The sequence below is a fragment of the Dromaius novaehollandiae genome, chromosome 1 (assembly GCF_036370855.1).
Source record: "Dromaius novaehollandiae isolate bDroNov1 chromosome 1, bDroNov1.hap1, whole genome shotgun sequence".
NCBI lineage: Eukaryota > Metazoa > Chordata > Aves > Casuariiformes > Dromaiidae > Dromaius > Dromaius novaehollandiae.
This window is the reverse complement of record NC_088098.1, coordinates 66,835,600-66,850,466: the sequence shown is the minus strand read 5'-3', so window position 1 is coordinate 66,850,466 and position 14,867 is coordinate 66,835,600. Positions and strand designations below refer to the sequence as shown.

At 44.2% G+C, this 14,867-nt stretch overlaps 1 protein-coding gene across 2 annotated transcripts in view; it reads left to right on the top strand.

Annotated features, from left to right (window-relative positions):
• The first annotated feature begins 1,245 nt into the window (after nucleotides 1-1,245).
• The window catches only part of RERG (RAS like estrogen regulated growth inhibitor), a 109,458-nt gene continuing 95,836 nt past the window's right edge, over nucleotides 1,246-14,867 (top strand). Inside the window, exons 1-2 of one of the 2 annotated variants that reach the window (XM_064515531.1) lie at nucleotides 1,246-1,341; nucleotides 2,961-3,134. In XM_064515531.1, coding sequence (XP_064371601.1) covers nucleotides 3,074-3,134 — 61 coding nt within the window. In that variant the 5' untranslated portion in view covers nucleotides 1,246-1,341; nucleotides 2,961-3,073. Of the gene's footprint in view, nucleotides 1,342-1,483; nucleotides 1,817-2,960; nucleotides 3,135-14,867 lie in introns of those variants that run through there. The other variant, XM_026117001.2, reaches the window with a different exon arrangement.

The window sequence follows — 14,867 nt, the reverse complement described above, 5'->3', positions numbered from 1 at the left end:
AATCCCTCTAAATTATGTAAACCAAACAAAGATGGTAGGCTTAAAGCCTCAGCATTTATTTTTAACAAGTAAAGTATAAACCACACTACTGCTTTCACATCTGCCTTCTAATTTTTTGCCTTTGAATGATATGCAGTACAACTATTTTAAGATCTGATCCTGAGTGCCTGCAGCTGGCACAGCATGCAGGGAATAGTAGGTTCTCATTTCTCCTCAGGACTGACTCCTGAGCAGCCCAGCCTCCTAAATGCTTACTGCATTCTTGTGGAGAGAATTGGACCATGGAAGAACTTTTCCGATCCAAGTTCTGTTTAATTTTGCATCAGGAAGGACATTGAGCCATTTCTTTTATTCATATTGCATCTCAGTCAGCTCTGGGCTGGAAGAGAAACACAGGACGAACATCCACTAAACTTGAAGTGCTTTTCAGCTCTGTTTCACATCTGTTACTAATGTGTCTTTACATTACTGGATAGTTTAATAAACAAGGAAGTAAGAATTGTCCGGTGAAGGTGGTCCTACCATTTCAGAGTTTTATTCCTGGCTCTGACGCTAGCCTCTTGGGTGGACTCAAGCAATTACATGGTTCATTTTCACCATTTGCAAAATGAAATAACCCTTTCCTTTGCTGTAACCTGTGCTGGGAAACCTGAAGAGCGCCATGTAAAACGTCAGTGCTACTCGATAACGGCCTGATGAAATAGTGACATTGCTGTTGCTGTGACGGTAGCCTTGTAAGGACAGGGAGAGACTCTGGCATTTTATAGAGTTACACAGTGCATGGGGTGGTACTGGCGAACTGCACTAAGTATGAGGGAAGTGAAGGGAGCACCTGAGACGCCGAGTTAAATGGCAGAGCAGCCGTCGGCCGGGCCTGCTAGCAAGATGCAGCACCGGTACTCGGTCAGAAATGATGAACGGGAGCGACAGGCATCGTCCCGTGTAATTACAGACTGCATTTAAGCCAGGCGCACAGAATTACAGGATTTAGCCTATTCTTTCTGGGCACGGCACCGGGGATGCTCCCCACAGAGCGGGAGCGGCGGCCCTGCGCACCCTCTCCGCGCCCCGGCGCACTGCGCCGCGGAGGAGGGGTCTGGGCGTGGCGGGGGGATCCCGCGGCTCCCTGTCGCCCAGGCGCCGCGGGCGCGCAGCGGGCCCCCGCGCCGGCCCCGGCCCCGGCCCCGGCCCCTCCGCCGCGCCGCGCCCGGCGGCCCGCAGGGGGCGCCGCCGCGCTGCACCGCGCTGCAGCGCACCGCGCCGCGCCGGGGCCGCGGCTGCGCCTCCCTCGCCGAGCGCCGCGGCGGAGCTCGCACCGCGCTGCCGGCCGGGCGCAGGCAGGTGAGCGGCGCCCGCAGGGGCGGGCGGCGCGGAGCAGAGCCGGGCGGCCGCGGGGCTGCTCCTCCGCGGGCGCGGGGAGGGGGGCGGATGGGAAGGCGCGGGGGAGCGGGGGCGCGGCCGCCGGCGCCTCCCCCGCCGCGGTGGGCGGCACCTGCCGGGACGCGGCCAGGGGGAGCAGAGCCCGTGCGGAGCACGGGGAGGCGTGTGTGAAGCTCTCCATATATACATATATATACATATATATATATATATGTAGCATCTCCGCCCGGCTCCGCGGGCGCGGAGGGGAGGTGTGGGTGCAGCCGGTGCCGCCGGGCTCGCTGCGGCCAGCCGCGCCGCGCCGCGCCGCGCTGCGCCGCCTCGGGGGGTTGCAGGCGGGAGGCAGCGGTGGGCTTTCCTCGGAGGGAGATGCCGGTGACCCCCGTTAGATGAAACCGCGCCTAAAACACTGGGCATTTCTGTCCGTTTGCGCAAGGTGAGTATGATCTGATATTCCTTATGCAGAGTAAGGCAGGATATCATAAAGAGCTCAGAGATATGTTAGTAACTCTTCACTACGTGAGGTCTAGTTACTCTTTTTGCAGTGTATCTTTCCATAGAGAAAATCCCTGAGCTTTTGTTTCAAGAAACGTTTGCGATGTATTTTGCCGTAGAGCAGGTAATAATAACCCAGAAGTTCACATGTCAGCGTTAGAATTTGTGATCGAAGTGGACATTTTAGGACAATGGCAAACCTTCATAACAGGTAGTATTCACAAGTAAAGTTCTACCTTTTTTTAAACAGAGACCAGGTTTTTGAGGTTTTACTCAGGACTAGGGATTATCATCATCATCATGGTTGTCATTTTTCACCTAGGATCTTTAAGCATTTTACGAAGGCAAGCATTATCATAGTTTACTGTCCAGCTAGAGAAATCAAGGCATGGAAGTGCTGAGTGACTTGTTCAAGGTCATGCAGCAAAGCTGTGAATATAGATAATTCCCGGGTGGCCTGTTAAAACTGCATTGCCAGAAAGTCTGGCATCCTTTTCTAACACCATGCTTTGCTGAATGCTTATATATATATGAGCTGAGGCAGCTTAAACAAGGAGGACTAGAGAACTTTTAGGTAGATTTTTTTTTAACAGAATGGGCAAGATATGAGTGCTTAGAGATTTTTAAGCAACTACAGCTGCGTAATTGAGACGCTTCTGGAATTGGATGACTTGGGGAAAGATCAGCAATGTGCAGGCATTATTATTGAATAGTCGTGGCTTTTAAATACATTCTGCAAAAACTGGTTCATCAAAGTTAAGGCAAAGATAATAAATATAAGCAATCCCAACTTAAAGAAAAAAAAGCCAGAATAAGGACCCATATATAGAGCTGTGCGACAAGTACTTTGGGTTATTGAGGAAGTACCTTTTTCAGTGTTACAGTGCCAGTGTGAAAGTAACAGCAAGAGCTAGAAAGCTGAAGGTATCTTTTGCCTGAACAGTGCCAAATGTGTCAGTGGTGTTGTGGCAATGTTTAAAGCTGGAGCGTAGCATCAATTATGCCTATCTGAAAAAAAAAAAAAAAAGCACTTTGAGGGAGAGCCTGGCTACTCGCTGCTCCATCCTCGTGGTGTTCTTCCCCAGGCTCCATATTGACGTCACAATGACACGGTGAAGCCTAAGACAGGAGCTGGGAACTGTTCTTCTGCCTCAGTTTTGATAAGCCTGTGAATTTGTCGACACTCCGTTCCTCCAGCATGGCTAAGAGCGCGGAAGTGAAGCTGGCGATCTTTGGTCGAGCTGGCGTGGGCAAGTCAGGTATGTTTGTTGGCTGATTTTTCTTCTGCTTGTCATCAGGTAACTTCTTGCTCCCTCTGTGCAGCACTGCCCAGACAAACTCCTTGTGCAAAAGGGCAGCTGGGACTTTATTCCTGTCAAAGAGGACAGGATAAGGCCAGGAGCTCTGTATTCCTTGTTTTCCACACTATTTTCTCCAGGTTCTCCAAAATAAAAGGACTTACTGCTTTACGAAAAAAAGAACCCCCCTCCCTCAATCAGTCACACTTCTCATGAAGTCAGTGACAGGATTCTTCTTGTTTTGCCTTGGAACAGACAGAGTTAGTGTTATTTAATTTGTCCCTTCATAGCTTGTGCTAGATTAAGGTATTTATATGTTTTTTTCCCTATACCTCTAAGATCAGATCCTCTGTTAATTATTGGACTTACTCTGATAAGTATTGATAGCCGTAATTGTCAACTTTGATGGGAAATTTTAGGCTCAGCAATGCAAAGGATTTTTACTCTCAGTGTTCTCTTGGATTTTTCTGTTTATCAAGAAAATAGGAAAATTTATGATGTGCAAAGTTTGCAGTTAGAGAGATCTTTTGAGAAATAAACACGGTCTGGTAAGTTCATATAATAGAAACACAACGGGGAGGCATAAATGTTAAAAATCCATTTCTGTAGGCGGCCTATCCGTTGGTCAGACAAATAAATGCAGTGTTACAGATGCTGGCTCTCTCAAGTAGTTCAGTGGTTCAGCACAAACTTGACAACTCAAGGACCATCATAATATGTCCTTGTACCACAAGGATATGGAAGTAAGGAGATTCAGTCAAGTCATACTCCTGTGCCTGTTTGGAACTGTGAGACACCTTTGTTTTAAGGAAGCCTGTGCAACATGAGCCAGGGGATAGAACTTACTTACTCTTAAGAGCACTGGGCTAGACTCTCAGCTGCTGTCAACCAGATCAGTTTTCCTGAAGTCACTTTTATATTAAAAGTGCCAAGGTTCTGGCCCATAAACGTCTGTTGTTGTTGTTTAGCTAACTTTGGAACCAGTTATTTATGAAAGTATGTTTACACAGGAAGTATCTTACCAGAAACTATCAGTGAAATAGTTCTGTCAGCCTTCAGGAAAAAAGGTATATGCGATGCAGATGTCATTAGAGATTATATCGTTTATACAAAGACAATGCAAGTTAAGTTCTATCTTTTTTGGATAAAATGCATGAGGGAACGCTGTTAGCATACTCCTAAAGTTTAAACTGTTTCTTCTCTCCTATTGCCCTCTCACCTCCCATGCCTTGTTCCCAGATAGCTTATTACCTGGAAATGTGTCAATAAATCTACTTCTGTATTTCACCATTCCCTCCAACTTTTGCAAGTAACTTTAGTGGTTCTCTTTTTGGTTGGTCTCACATTCTATTGATGGTTTCTGTCGTTGTCCAGTGTTTTGGCTGGGTTCGAAACAATATATGGGGATGTTGAAACACCTGCAGTAAAAATGACACAATAAAGACTCCCCCTGCCCCGATATTTCTAATCACCTGAGACCTTATATTTAAAAGTATAAAACCACCAGTTAAGTGCTCAATTCAAATGGCTCACCAGCGTAGGATCAAAGAGAGTCCTTTTTACCTGTTGCATCCTTTTTGTAGATTTTGCTACACTAAAACCTTACGGTGATAATTTCCTCCTGTAGTCTTGGATCTGGGTGGGAGATCATTTTAATGAAAAGCCAAGGAAAAGATCCTAGTCCTTCAGAGTCCCTTTTCTTTTATTTTGGGGCAGGGGGAGGGATGCATGGGAATACTGCATAAAATGTCTAAGGTTCCCTCTTTTTGATTGATTGTGACCAGGCATTTGAATCTGTGTGGAAACAAAGGTTCAAATAAGTAGGCAGCACAAAAGGTGAGTTTAAGGGGGTGGAAAGACTCCTAGTTATTATCAGCCACCTCCTCAGAGCAGCAACTGCCTCACAGAATTTCCATCTTGCTTTTGGAAAACCCTCTTGTATGTTCATATGAAAAGTTCCAGTTTCAACAACGCACTCAATGCCAGGGAAACAAGGGAAAAGGGGGTCAGAAAATACATAATTGCCTGTAGCCAACAGTAGCAATAGTGGAAGTGCTTTTATACATTTGCTAAAAGCAGAGCTGGACACAAAATAATATCCAGATAGCTGGATATTGTGGATAAGTACCATGCTAGGTTAGTGTTGATAGTGGGTTTTTAGAGAGAATGCCCGGGTAATTTTCTATCACAGTGTGACCAGTTTGTCATATGTTGCTGAAACAGGATTCTCTGACCATATATTGCAAGAGTAGGCTTGGCTAGATAGCGAGAAGATAAGCCAGACTCTAAGAGCAAGAAAGCAAGGCAGAGTGCTGGAGCAGACTAGATGCATATGAAGAAAAGGAGAAACTGGGTGATAAATAAGGCCACTGTAATTGCCAGAAAGCCATGCCAAAATATGGTCACTGGCTTGTTTTCAAATCTTCATTTGCTGAGGAAGAGCCAGACATTAGATTCTTAATCTTTAAGTGGCTTCACCACCTCAAAGCATCTGTGAAGTTACAGACACATACTGTAATATCCTGGAAAGTGTCCTTTTCCTATTCCTGACCAGCACTTTGGATCAGTGAATGAAGCACTGAAGAAGGAAGTGTTGTGTTGGAACAGGACATTTGGAGAATTATAGCTGTCCCCCACACACCATGAAAGTGGAGTTTTTACTGCTACTTTTTAACCTTTTATTTTTACCACTACTGAGAGCTGATTAACAACCTAATCTTGTCATTAATGCTAAAACTAATGTTTAATTGGGCACAAGATTCCTTGCTCTACTAAGTAGTCCCTTCTGATTAATCCAAAGCTCTCTCAAACCTGAGATGGAAAACCGTAGCACTGTTCACAATCAGAACAGTGATAGCCTCTCAAAGGAGAATTAAAGCCAGGGAAAACACAACTTTTCTCTACTTTCTATCTGCTTATCAGGTTTCTGTGGTTCACGGGCTTAAGAATCAAACATGCAGGTATAGCAAATCCGAGTGTCAGCTTTTTGTTTATCTCCTTCCTTTCTTCTCCCCTGCTTTCCAGCTTCCCCTCTCTGTTGGAGCAGGCCAGCAGAATTGCTAGTTAACTCATCTGTCCTGTTTTTACCTAACGTAGACCTAAACCTTTCAGATAGAAAAAGAGGAGCAAACCAACTCAGAAAGGCACAATTAAGAGTTGCTTCAGGCACTTGCTTTGGAATTACACTGAGCAGTAAATCACTGGCCACCTCCACTTTCTCTTGCGCAAGCTCATCAGGTACAAGCATCCTAACCCACTCCTGCACAGCAGACTGGATGCTCCATTCTCCTAGTCCTTAGTGTATAAATATTGCATAAACATTGCTTTAAACCAGCTGAAAATAACAGATGAGGAGCTCTGCCTTAGCCAAGGAGCACTTGCTGCTGCTTCACTCAGGGGAAAAAAAGAGGTGTTACATGGGTGGGAAGAGACATTGCTGAGCCCTACTCTAGACAGCAGGGCTGCACATCCTAATTTGAGCTAGAGTCAAGTGGCACTGATGGGAGGGGAGAGCCTTTAAAGTCCTTTTCTTTATGTCCAGGAGGAGCTTGGAGGGAGTGGAAAATTAAAATACACTAATTACTTATACAATGCTGTTTAATTTGCTCTTCAGTTGGTATCCTACAGCTTCATTCTTAAGGTAACAAAAGCTAGGATTTCCTAAATAGCTCTTTTTAAAAATACAGTAGTAACAATTAATAAAGACTCAAACGCCTCATTTTCCCATGCCATCACAAGGTACAATATGTGCCCAGAAAGTTAAAGAGGAGTGAAAATGCAGGAACCAGAAGGAGAAAAGAAGGGCATGTACTGGATAGCACTTCATGGCTGATGCTTTTCCAACTCATAACTCAGTTGACTATGAATGCTCAAAATACCTCTGCTTAGGAGCCTTTATATTTTGGCCAAAAAAGAGAAGGTCCAGCTGCGGCCTGTGCTATCCAACCTGCTTTTTTGCTCTGTATGTGCCAGGCTGCCTATTCCAAGTTCCTGAATTAGCATGTATGGCTTTTGCAGCCAGGGCAGATGCAGCTCTCATCTGTCTGGAAGGGCTGCAGCCATGGTATGTGACACAGAAGGATGTGTAGTTTCTGTTGGTGCTTATGGAGGAGGGAAGGAATGTGCCAAAGCCCCCGTAGCCTACCTGGTAAATGCGTGCCTGCCTCAAGGAAGTTAGACATATCCTTTTCTTATGCCATCAGATGCACAAAGGCCCAGGGCTGTTGCCACCTTTTGATCCAGCTTGGTTCCTGGGGTCGGTGCATAGGGATGATCAGTAAAGTGGCATCAGTGGATATCATCCTGAAAAGAGCCTGTCTGTCACAGAAGCAAAGCCCTCACCAGCCCCAGTCATTCCAGCGGCAGTTGTGAGAGTCCTGAGCAGACACAGATTCGTATGTGTTGCCTTACGCTATTTTCTCTGTCTAACCCAGGATGGCAGAAACTTACCTGGGAGAAAGAAATGCAGGCTGGAAGGTTCCTGCAGAACAATTTGAGCAACAGCCAAGCCAGAGAGGCCTCCAACAAATCTGTATTTTGTTTTCTTTATTTGGAGATATGTCTGAAATATACTACCAGGGATCATGGCCCAGTCCAAGGTCTGGGCACGTGGGTAATAGAACAGAATTCAGCCCCCTTTCTCAAAAAACTGTACATGTTACTGGGAAAGATGCCCATTTCAAAGTGATTTTCTACCTCACAAATCCCTGATTAGATGTTTTCTGCCACTAGTTTCATTTCAGGGATTTTTGGGGAGGAAACATGAGTTATTAAGGAGTGATTAGTCCTCAAGCTCTCAGCTCTGCTAGTAAGGCAGGGAAAGCTACCACAAAAGCTTTGAAGTCCCTGTTGCCCCAACTGATGCATCTAGGGAGGTTTACTGTAATAAAGTTACTCTGAAATCCAGAAAGTGTGTGGAAGGAGGGTCTGATTTTTTTACGCTGATGGAGTAGATCGGTTGCTTTTTTGTTTGTTTTTTAAGAACGGTAATGATAAACAGATGAGTATGCAATTGTTCAGCAATCACGTTCAACACCCACTGTATTAATTGTCCTCTAGTATTTCTTGGTAAAGTGCTTATTAAACAGTCCCATTCTTTATGTTACCTGGTTTTACGCTGTTCATTCAAGGACAGGATTGCTGAACGTACTATGAGTGCACACATACGTACTAGTAGGAATGTAAAAACAATTAGGCCACTTTGGGTGAGCTTTTCTGACAGTTTCTGTTCCAGCAGGCATGCAAACATGTCCCTCTGCAGCACATAATATGACAAGCAAACAGTTGCAGTGACATGACTTTTCTGCACTTCTGTCCAGTGGATGGCATAGATCCCTGCATGGAGGTTGAGCCCTGGGTTCATGGATCAAATAGGTCACTGTTGCTCATGAATGTGTGGTCCTGAGAGTCCTTGTCATGCCAACAAGGGCAGGGGTTGTTGTGGGGGCCCCAGCATGTCTGGTCGTGGCACATGGGACCGGGCAGGCAGCATGCTGTCCAAGCAGAGGGCTGACACCTCCTGGGATCAGCGCTGACTGCGGGCACCCACAGTGTGCCGCATGGAGAAGCCCCACTGAGATTACCACACAGATACAAGCTTTTAGCCATTGGCTATGTGAAAACTCAACCTTTCTTGGACTTTATCAAAACTGCACTTGTTAATTCTTGTTATACTAAAACTGAAGAGACTGGATGCTAAGAGTTTGGGCTACACAAAGAAACATTTGCCCTCAATGACAAGAAGGTCCACTTGTAGCTGTTCCCTCCTCTCTTTCCCCTGCTCATCTGCCCATTGCTCACCATAACCTGGCCACTGGTGTAGACAGCATTCATTCTCTTGTTTGCTTGACATTCAATCTTTCCATGAAATAATAAAATGTAGAAATTCTCTAGCCAAACGCCAACATTGTTCACTCAAGCATAGCTATGTTCCCTGTTCCATCTCATTTAACTATATCTGACACCGACTGTACCTGCATCCCCTCTGAGCAGCTGGTGGCAGCTGTTAGAGCTAAGCCTAGTCCTACTGTTCTTTGTTTCTGTTTAGGTTGGGCTAAATATAGCTTACTGTTTGATTACTGGGGAAGGAATGCCAGGATTCAAGATTTGTGTGTGCTGCACTGCTTTCTCTCAGCTACCTCCTGCAGTGCTTGCCTTGAGAAGATAGCCATTCTTCCCACTTTTGTCTCCAGTAGTCATTTGCAAAAGACATCAGACAAGCTTAGCTTCCTGGTAGAGTCCCAAGAACCCTTCTCCTGGTTACCGTGAAGCATTGCAGTGCTTCGTCTGAGAGTCTGCAATGCCCTGACAGGGTCACCGAATGCAGTGATATGTCCCAGGCTGCTGCTAGCCTTTAATGATTCTCTATCACCCCCCACCCCCGTGTCTGGAATCCCTGCCTACCCCTTGCTTTGCAAACACTTTTTTGCTCCACTTCTCCTCATCTGTCACCCTTTCCTCTCCCCTTCCCAGTTCCAGTACCTGTTCCCTAAAGTCTGTGCATGCTGGAATTTTTTCTCCTGTGTTCTCAACATACAAACTTTGTATTTACGGTTGCCTCTTCTGTCCCCTCACTGCTTCCTCCCATCAGTTTCAAATCACCAGCTCCTTCTTTACACTTTACCCATATTGCCAGTGCTTCTTTAAAGGTACTACAAGAGCCAGATTAACTCACCTGACAGCAGGGAAGTGATGTGGCAAAGAGCAGCTGCTCTGAAGTGGTCCTACTGTCCTAGAAACTATTCCCTGCATTGGACTTTGTGTCTGCTCCAAGCTGTGACTCCTCCAGAAAGTCATTGTGTGGAGTCAGATTCATACAGGTTAAAAAGGGAAGACGTGTATTTCTTTACATAGCTAGCCTCAGTCATAAAAGTGGGTAAATTCACCTATTTTGACTTCATAGCAGAGCAGAAGAAACAAGTAATATCTCTATTTCCCAAGCAAACTTTCCTTTTCTGCATCTATCTTTGTGCCACCTTGGGCCTTTTACATTTACAGAACCCCCAAATAAGTATTTAAGTATATTAAAAATAACACTACCTAAAAGTGGCAGGATGAACAGAATGGTTTAGTCTTTATTTGAGCTGTGGTTATAGGACTGCCATGGCAAGCTGTTGAATGGAGGTGTTTGTACCCTATTAACAAACACAGTCCTGGCAGGCTCTCCAATTCTGGGGGGAAAGGAGAGCAGAAGAATTGACATGAGATGCCACTGGGCAAGGAAACTATGGCTTCTTAATCAATTTGCTGCTTTTATTCCAGCTCAGTTTGCTCAGCATTACTGCCAGTATTTTATACTGCTGCTGCAGAGGCAGGAGTTATAAGCATGGGAGAAGCCACCCGTCATGCATCGTTCACATCCCACCCTGCCCTGGCCCCATGCAGACTCTGCCAGCTCCTCCTTGTCACTCTGCTGGGCATAGCTCCTCCTGTTTTGCAGAAGCCCCTCAGATTTGGGGGCAAGTACTGACTTCTGTGCTCTTTGGAGCTGGCTCTTGGTGGGAGTGCTAACTTCACATCTGTGACAATGTTACACAGTTATTCACCATGTCTGAATTTGGCCTGCTCTTTGAAGTAGTATTTCTTTCCACTTGCCTCAGATTAAACCAGCCCCCTTGATTTCATTGATTCATACCTCTTCCTGGAGTCAGAGAAATAACTGAGAAGGGGGATGCATCTGTTTCTATCACCTTTTCATAATTCTGAATGGGAAAAGTATTCTTTATGATTGTTTCCCACCAGGTAGAGCATTCACTCTGCTGGAATTAGTCTACAGCTGTTAAAGTTTCTAATAGATTTACCATGTATGTGTTAGGAAATGCCATATATTATGCTAATGACACTGTAGATAACTCATTCTGTGCATACAGTATGAAAAGATGAATGGCAAGAGAAGTATGAAGCCCAGGGGAAGGAAGTAGTAGATATATTAAACATATGTGCAGCTTTAAAATGCCATAGAAATTGGCTGGAGTGGCCGACTGCCTTTCCAGAAATGTTACGCAGTGGTCTGAGCACAGGAAAATAAGAGAGTATGTTGAAAACATCAAACCTGGTTTTGAAAGCACACAAAGCTCTCAATGTTCGCAGGTTGTTTTGCTTCTGCCACTCGGAGGTTAGCAGAAAGGACATTGCAGATGAATGAGAGCACGAGCCTGAGGCAGAGATGCATCATAGGGGAAGTGCTTAGAAAGGTGGCTTGAAAAGTTTTCAAGCTGGAAAGATGCAACTGGGGAGTGGACAGGATCTGCTGTCCCAGGGAGGGAATTTCTTTAGCGGTTGAACGGCACTTCAGGTTTCCGAAGTACTGTGGGAACAAAAGCTGTCACCATGGCCTTCCCACGAGGCAGGCCCCTAGGACTATCCTTAAGTGGCAGAAATGGAAACTGAGGCAAAGAAAGGAGGAGCCTGCTATTTGCAAGTTGGCATGGGAGCCAAGACTCTTTACAGGAATTACCAAAGCTTCTTCCCATGGTTTTTCCTCTGGGCCAGGCCTGCTGAGACCTAGCCTGGATGGCCTCCAGGCAGGCAATATTACACGGCATGTGGGCCCCATCTCCCACAGGCTGTGCTGGATGCTTATGATCCTTTATGGCCTGTCCACTGCTATTAATTATTGACAAGGAAATGAAGCACCAGCAGAACCTTTTTTCCATTAAAAACATATTTAAGCAAAATTGGCAATCCTGTCTTTACCTGTTTATCCAGTAGGGCTTACTTTCCTTTTGACCTATGTGACCACAAGCATAAAAGGAGCTTGTTCCCGCATCCTCTCCCCCTTTCATATGATGCTATAAAATATATTTGCCATCTAGCTGTGAATATATATAACTGTAAAATATGACTATAAATATTTACTATAAATAAAATTCTTTTGTATAACAATAAAAGAATCTGCCATACAGCTGGACAGACTTACTCTAGAGGGCTGCTTCTCCTCTGCTGGGATAGCAAGGCCCATGGTTTTTGTCAGTGGATTATATCTGTGCCTGCCATGGGAAACAAAAATCCCACTCCCCTCAGTGGATGAAGCCTGTTATATAAAGCTATCTGCTATGATTTTTTTCCTGACCTGCAGAGTAATTGACCTGTGCCCTTGAGGAGCCTTGCAAGTGAGAACTTCAAGTCCTATATTCAGGGCAGGAAAGTGCAAGAAAAAGTAAAGGCCAAAAATTCAGAGTGGGCTATTTATTTCTTCAGTGGAATAATGCTGCAGAATAAATAGAAATACACTGAAGAGTCACCACAGAAGAATGCAGTATCAGACCCATGGGGAGCAGAAAAAAAAAAAAAGAAAAAAAAAACCAACCCACACCCTGCAAAAAGGGGGCATGGAGTTGCAGTGCCAAAGCAAATACTTTGTATTAACCAAACTCAGTGGCAGAATCTGTGACGCAAAGCACTACTGCTTAACCCAACTGGATGTTTGTGGTTACATACACTGGAATTGGTCCTGTTCCAAGCTAAATTCTGACATGAAATAATTTAATAGCGATCCATAGCGTGAGCTTGTCCCACAAGTCCGTATCTGCTAGATCTATTGCCAGAACATAAAATTTCAGGAAATTTATCTCCAAATAAAAAAACTTGGCCTCTATCTACAGGGAGCATTGTAGGTCGCAAGAGATTATAGAAAAGAACTGGAGAGGGACATCAACATGCTTATTTATTTAGAAAGATGTCCTTCAGTGACACATGTTTTTTTTTTTTAATTCATTCTGGCAGTAGGTGCCTGCTTATCCCAGCTGAGGATCTGGCCAAGCAAGCTTATTTACAAAACAGGGAATACAAAGTGGGCTGCCCACCTCTCTTTGCTATGCTTTACCCACACAACCACCTTTCTCCTTACTGCAGCAGGCAGCTGAAGAAAGAAATCTCCTTGTTTCCTGACCACAGTCAACAAATTCACTAAAGCTCAAGAATAAAGACCCCTTTTAATTTATATGCCAGCAAGTGTAACTGCAGATGTGGCCCTATTCATATCCAGTCCTTCTGTTTATTTATGTTTGCTATGCTGATCAAATGGCAAAATCAGGAGCACAGCAGGTTTCTCCTATAGATGCATAAACCTGAAAGCAGAACACCTGCTTGTGCAGGCAGCAAAGTTACAGGCAGCAAGACACAACTTCATCCAGAACCCAGCTTACTGTATTTTATTTATATATTCATATATTTATATATTCATATGCCATGTTCTAGTGATGGGGATTAATGACACATGCTTGGTCACAGGGCTGTGAAGATACAGCTATACCCTAGTGAACATGGATTTGCCATGGAAGGAAAATGATGGAAATTGAACAGAAAGAAACCTTGCTTTTAAGATTTGATACATGAAAAGTATAAATAAAAATTCTCTCTATTAAGTGCTGATAGAGGAGGGATTCATCAATAACCTGTACTGGAAAGACATGAAGAGTACTGGTGCAGAAAGCAATCCAGGCTTTTTTTTTTTTTTTTTTTTTTTTGCTTGAAAGGAAGTGAGTAACCAGACCAGATGGGTCAGATACATTAGAAAGGAAATGCCAAGCTGTCCTGGAAGCACCAGCTGACTACCATTCTCCTCCTGAGTGATACTGTCTCACTGAAATACATAAAGGCAAGCACTGGCTAAGGAAGGAAGTCAAGATCTTACATTTCATGAACGTTTAATGACACACTATAATCTCAGATAGGTACATCTCATGCATAAATCCTCTTTCATTAACGTTCAGTGTAATTAAACCAGTCTATTTCTCACTGTCCACACCATGCATCTTCAGTATCACTTTTGCAATTCCTCTGGGATGTATTTTTGCAATATCTGACTTGGCATTGGAAAAAACCAAAATTCCCTCATGAAGACAAACTACCTCTATTTTAAATGAGCTTAACATGACTGTTTTCTTCATTAGTTTTTTATTTAGGAACTAGCATGAAAGACTTGAGCTTTGACTCAGCACCACCATGATGTGATCAATTAAATTCCCTTAGTACTCAGTGCATATTGGGAGCTAGGAGCCTCTATTTTAGGACATATTTGCATAGTTTGGACAGGTCTTGTGTATAGCTCAGCAGACTTTTAGGACTCTAAGGAAACAATCTTGCAGCACTTCCCCTATTCTCCTGGTTGCAAAAGCAGGCACAGTGGAACCTAAGCTGAGAAAGGATCATTACCCCTTCTGATTTCCTAATCTGTGTTCCTCTATAGAATAAGCCACCAAATTATATAGGGATATCATTCTGGTATGGGTTTTTCATGCCAAAATCTTGCTAAAGTCACTTAATTCCTCAGCAGTTAAGTTACCTCTGATGTATATTAATGTGAAAAATCATGGGTAGTTACTGCCCTGCATAGTACAAAAGCAACAGCTGTGGAGCACACTAGCAGACTAGAAGATGAGGGAAGAGATAGACCCATGGGAAATGCAGAATGCACCTAGAGGAATTTAAATTTAAACACCTTACAGGTATGAAGAGTATCATAATTTACCTGTAGGAGGTCTCTAGACCCAGCTGAACAAAGCCTCTGTATCAGCAGGACCAGTTTCAGGTATTGTATTTTACATATCACCTTATACTAAGTCTACATCTGAAAGATTTTTTTTTTAATCACCTAAAATAGTCATGCCTGGCTCATATTTTGCAGCATTTCTTCAATTGCCAAAAGCTTACCCAGAAATCCTTTCTAGCAAGCTGTGAAAACTGTAATACCAT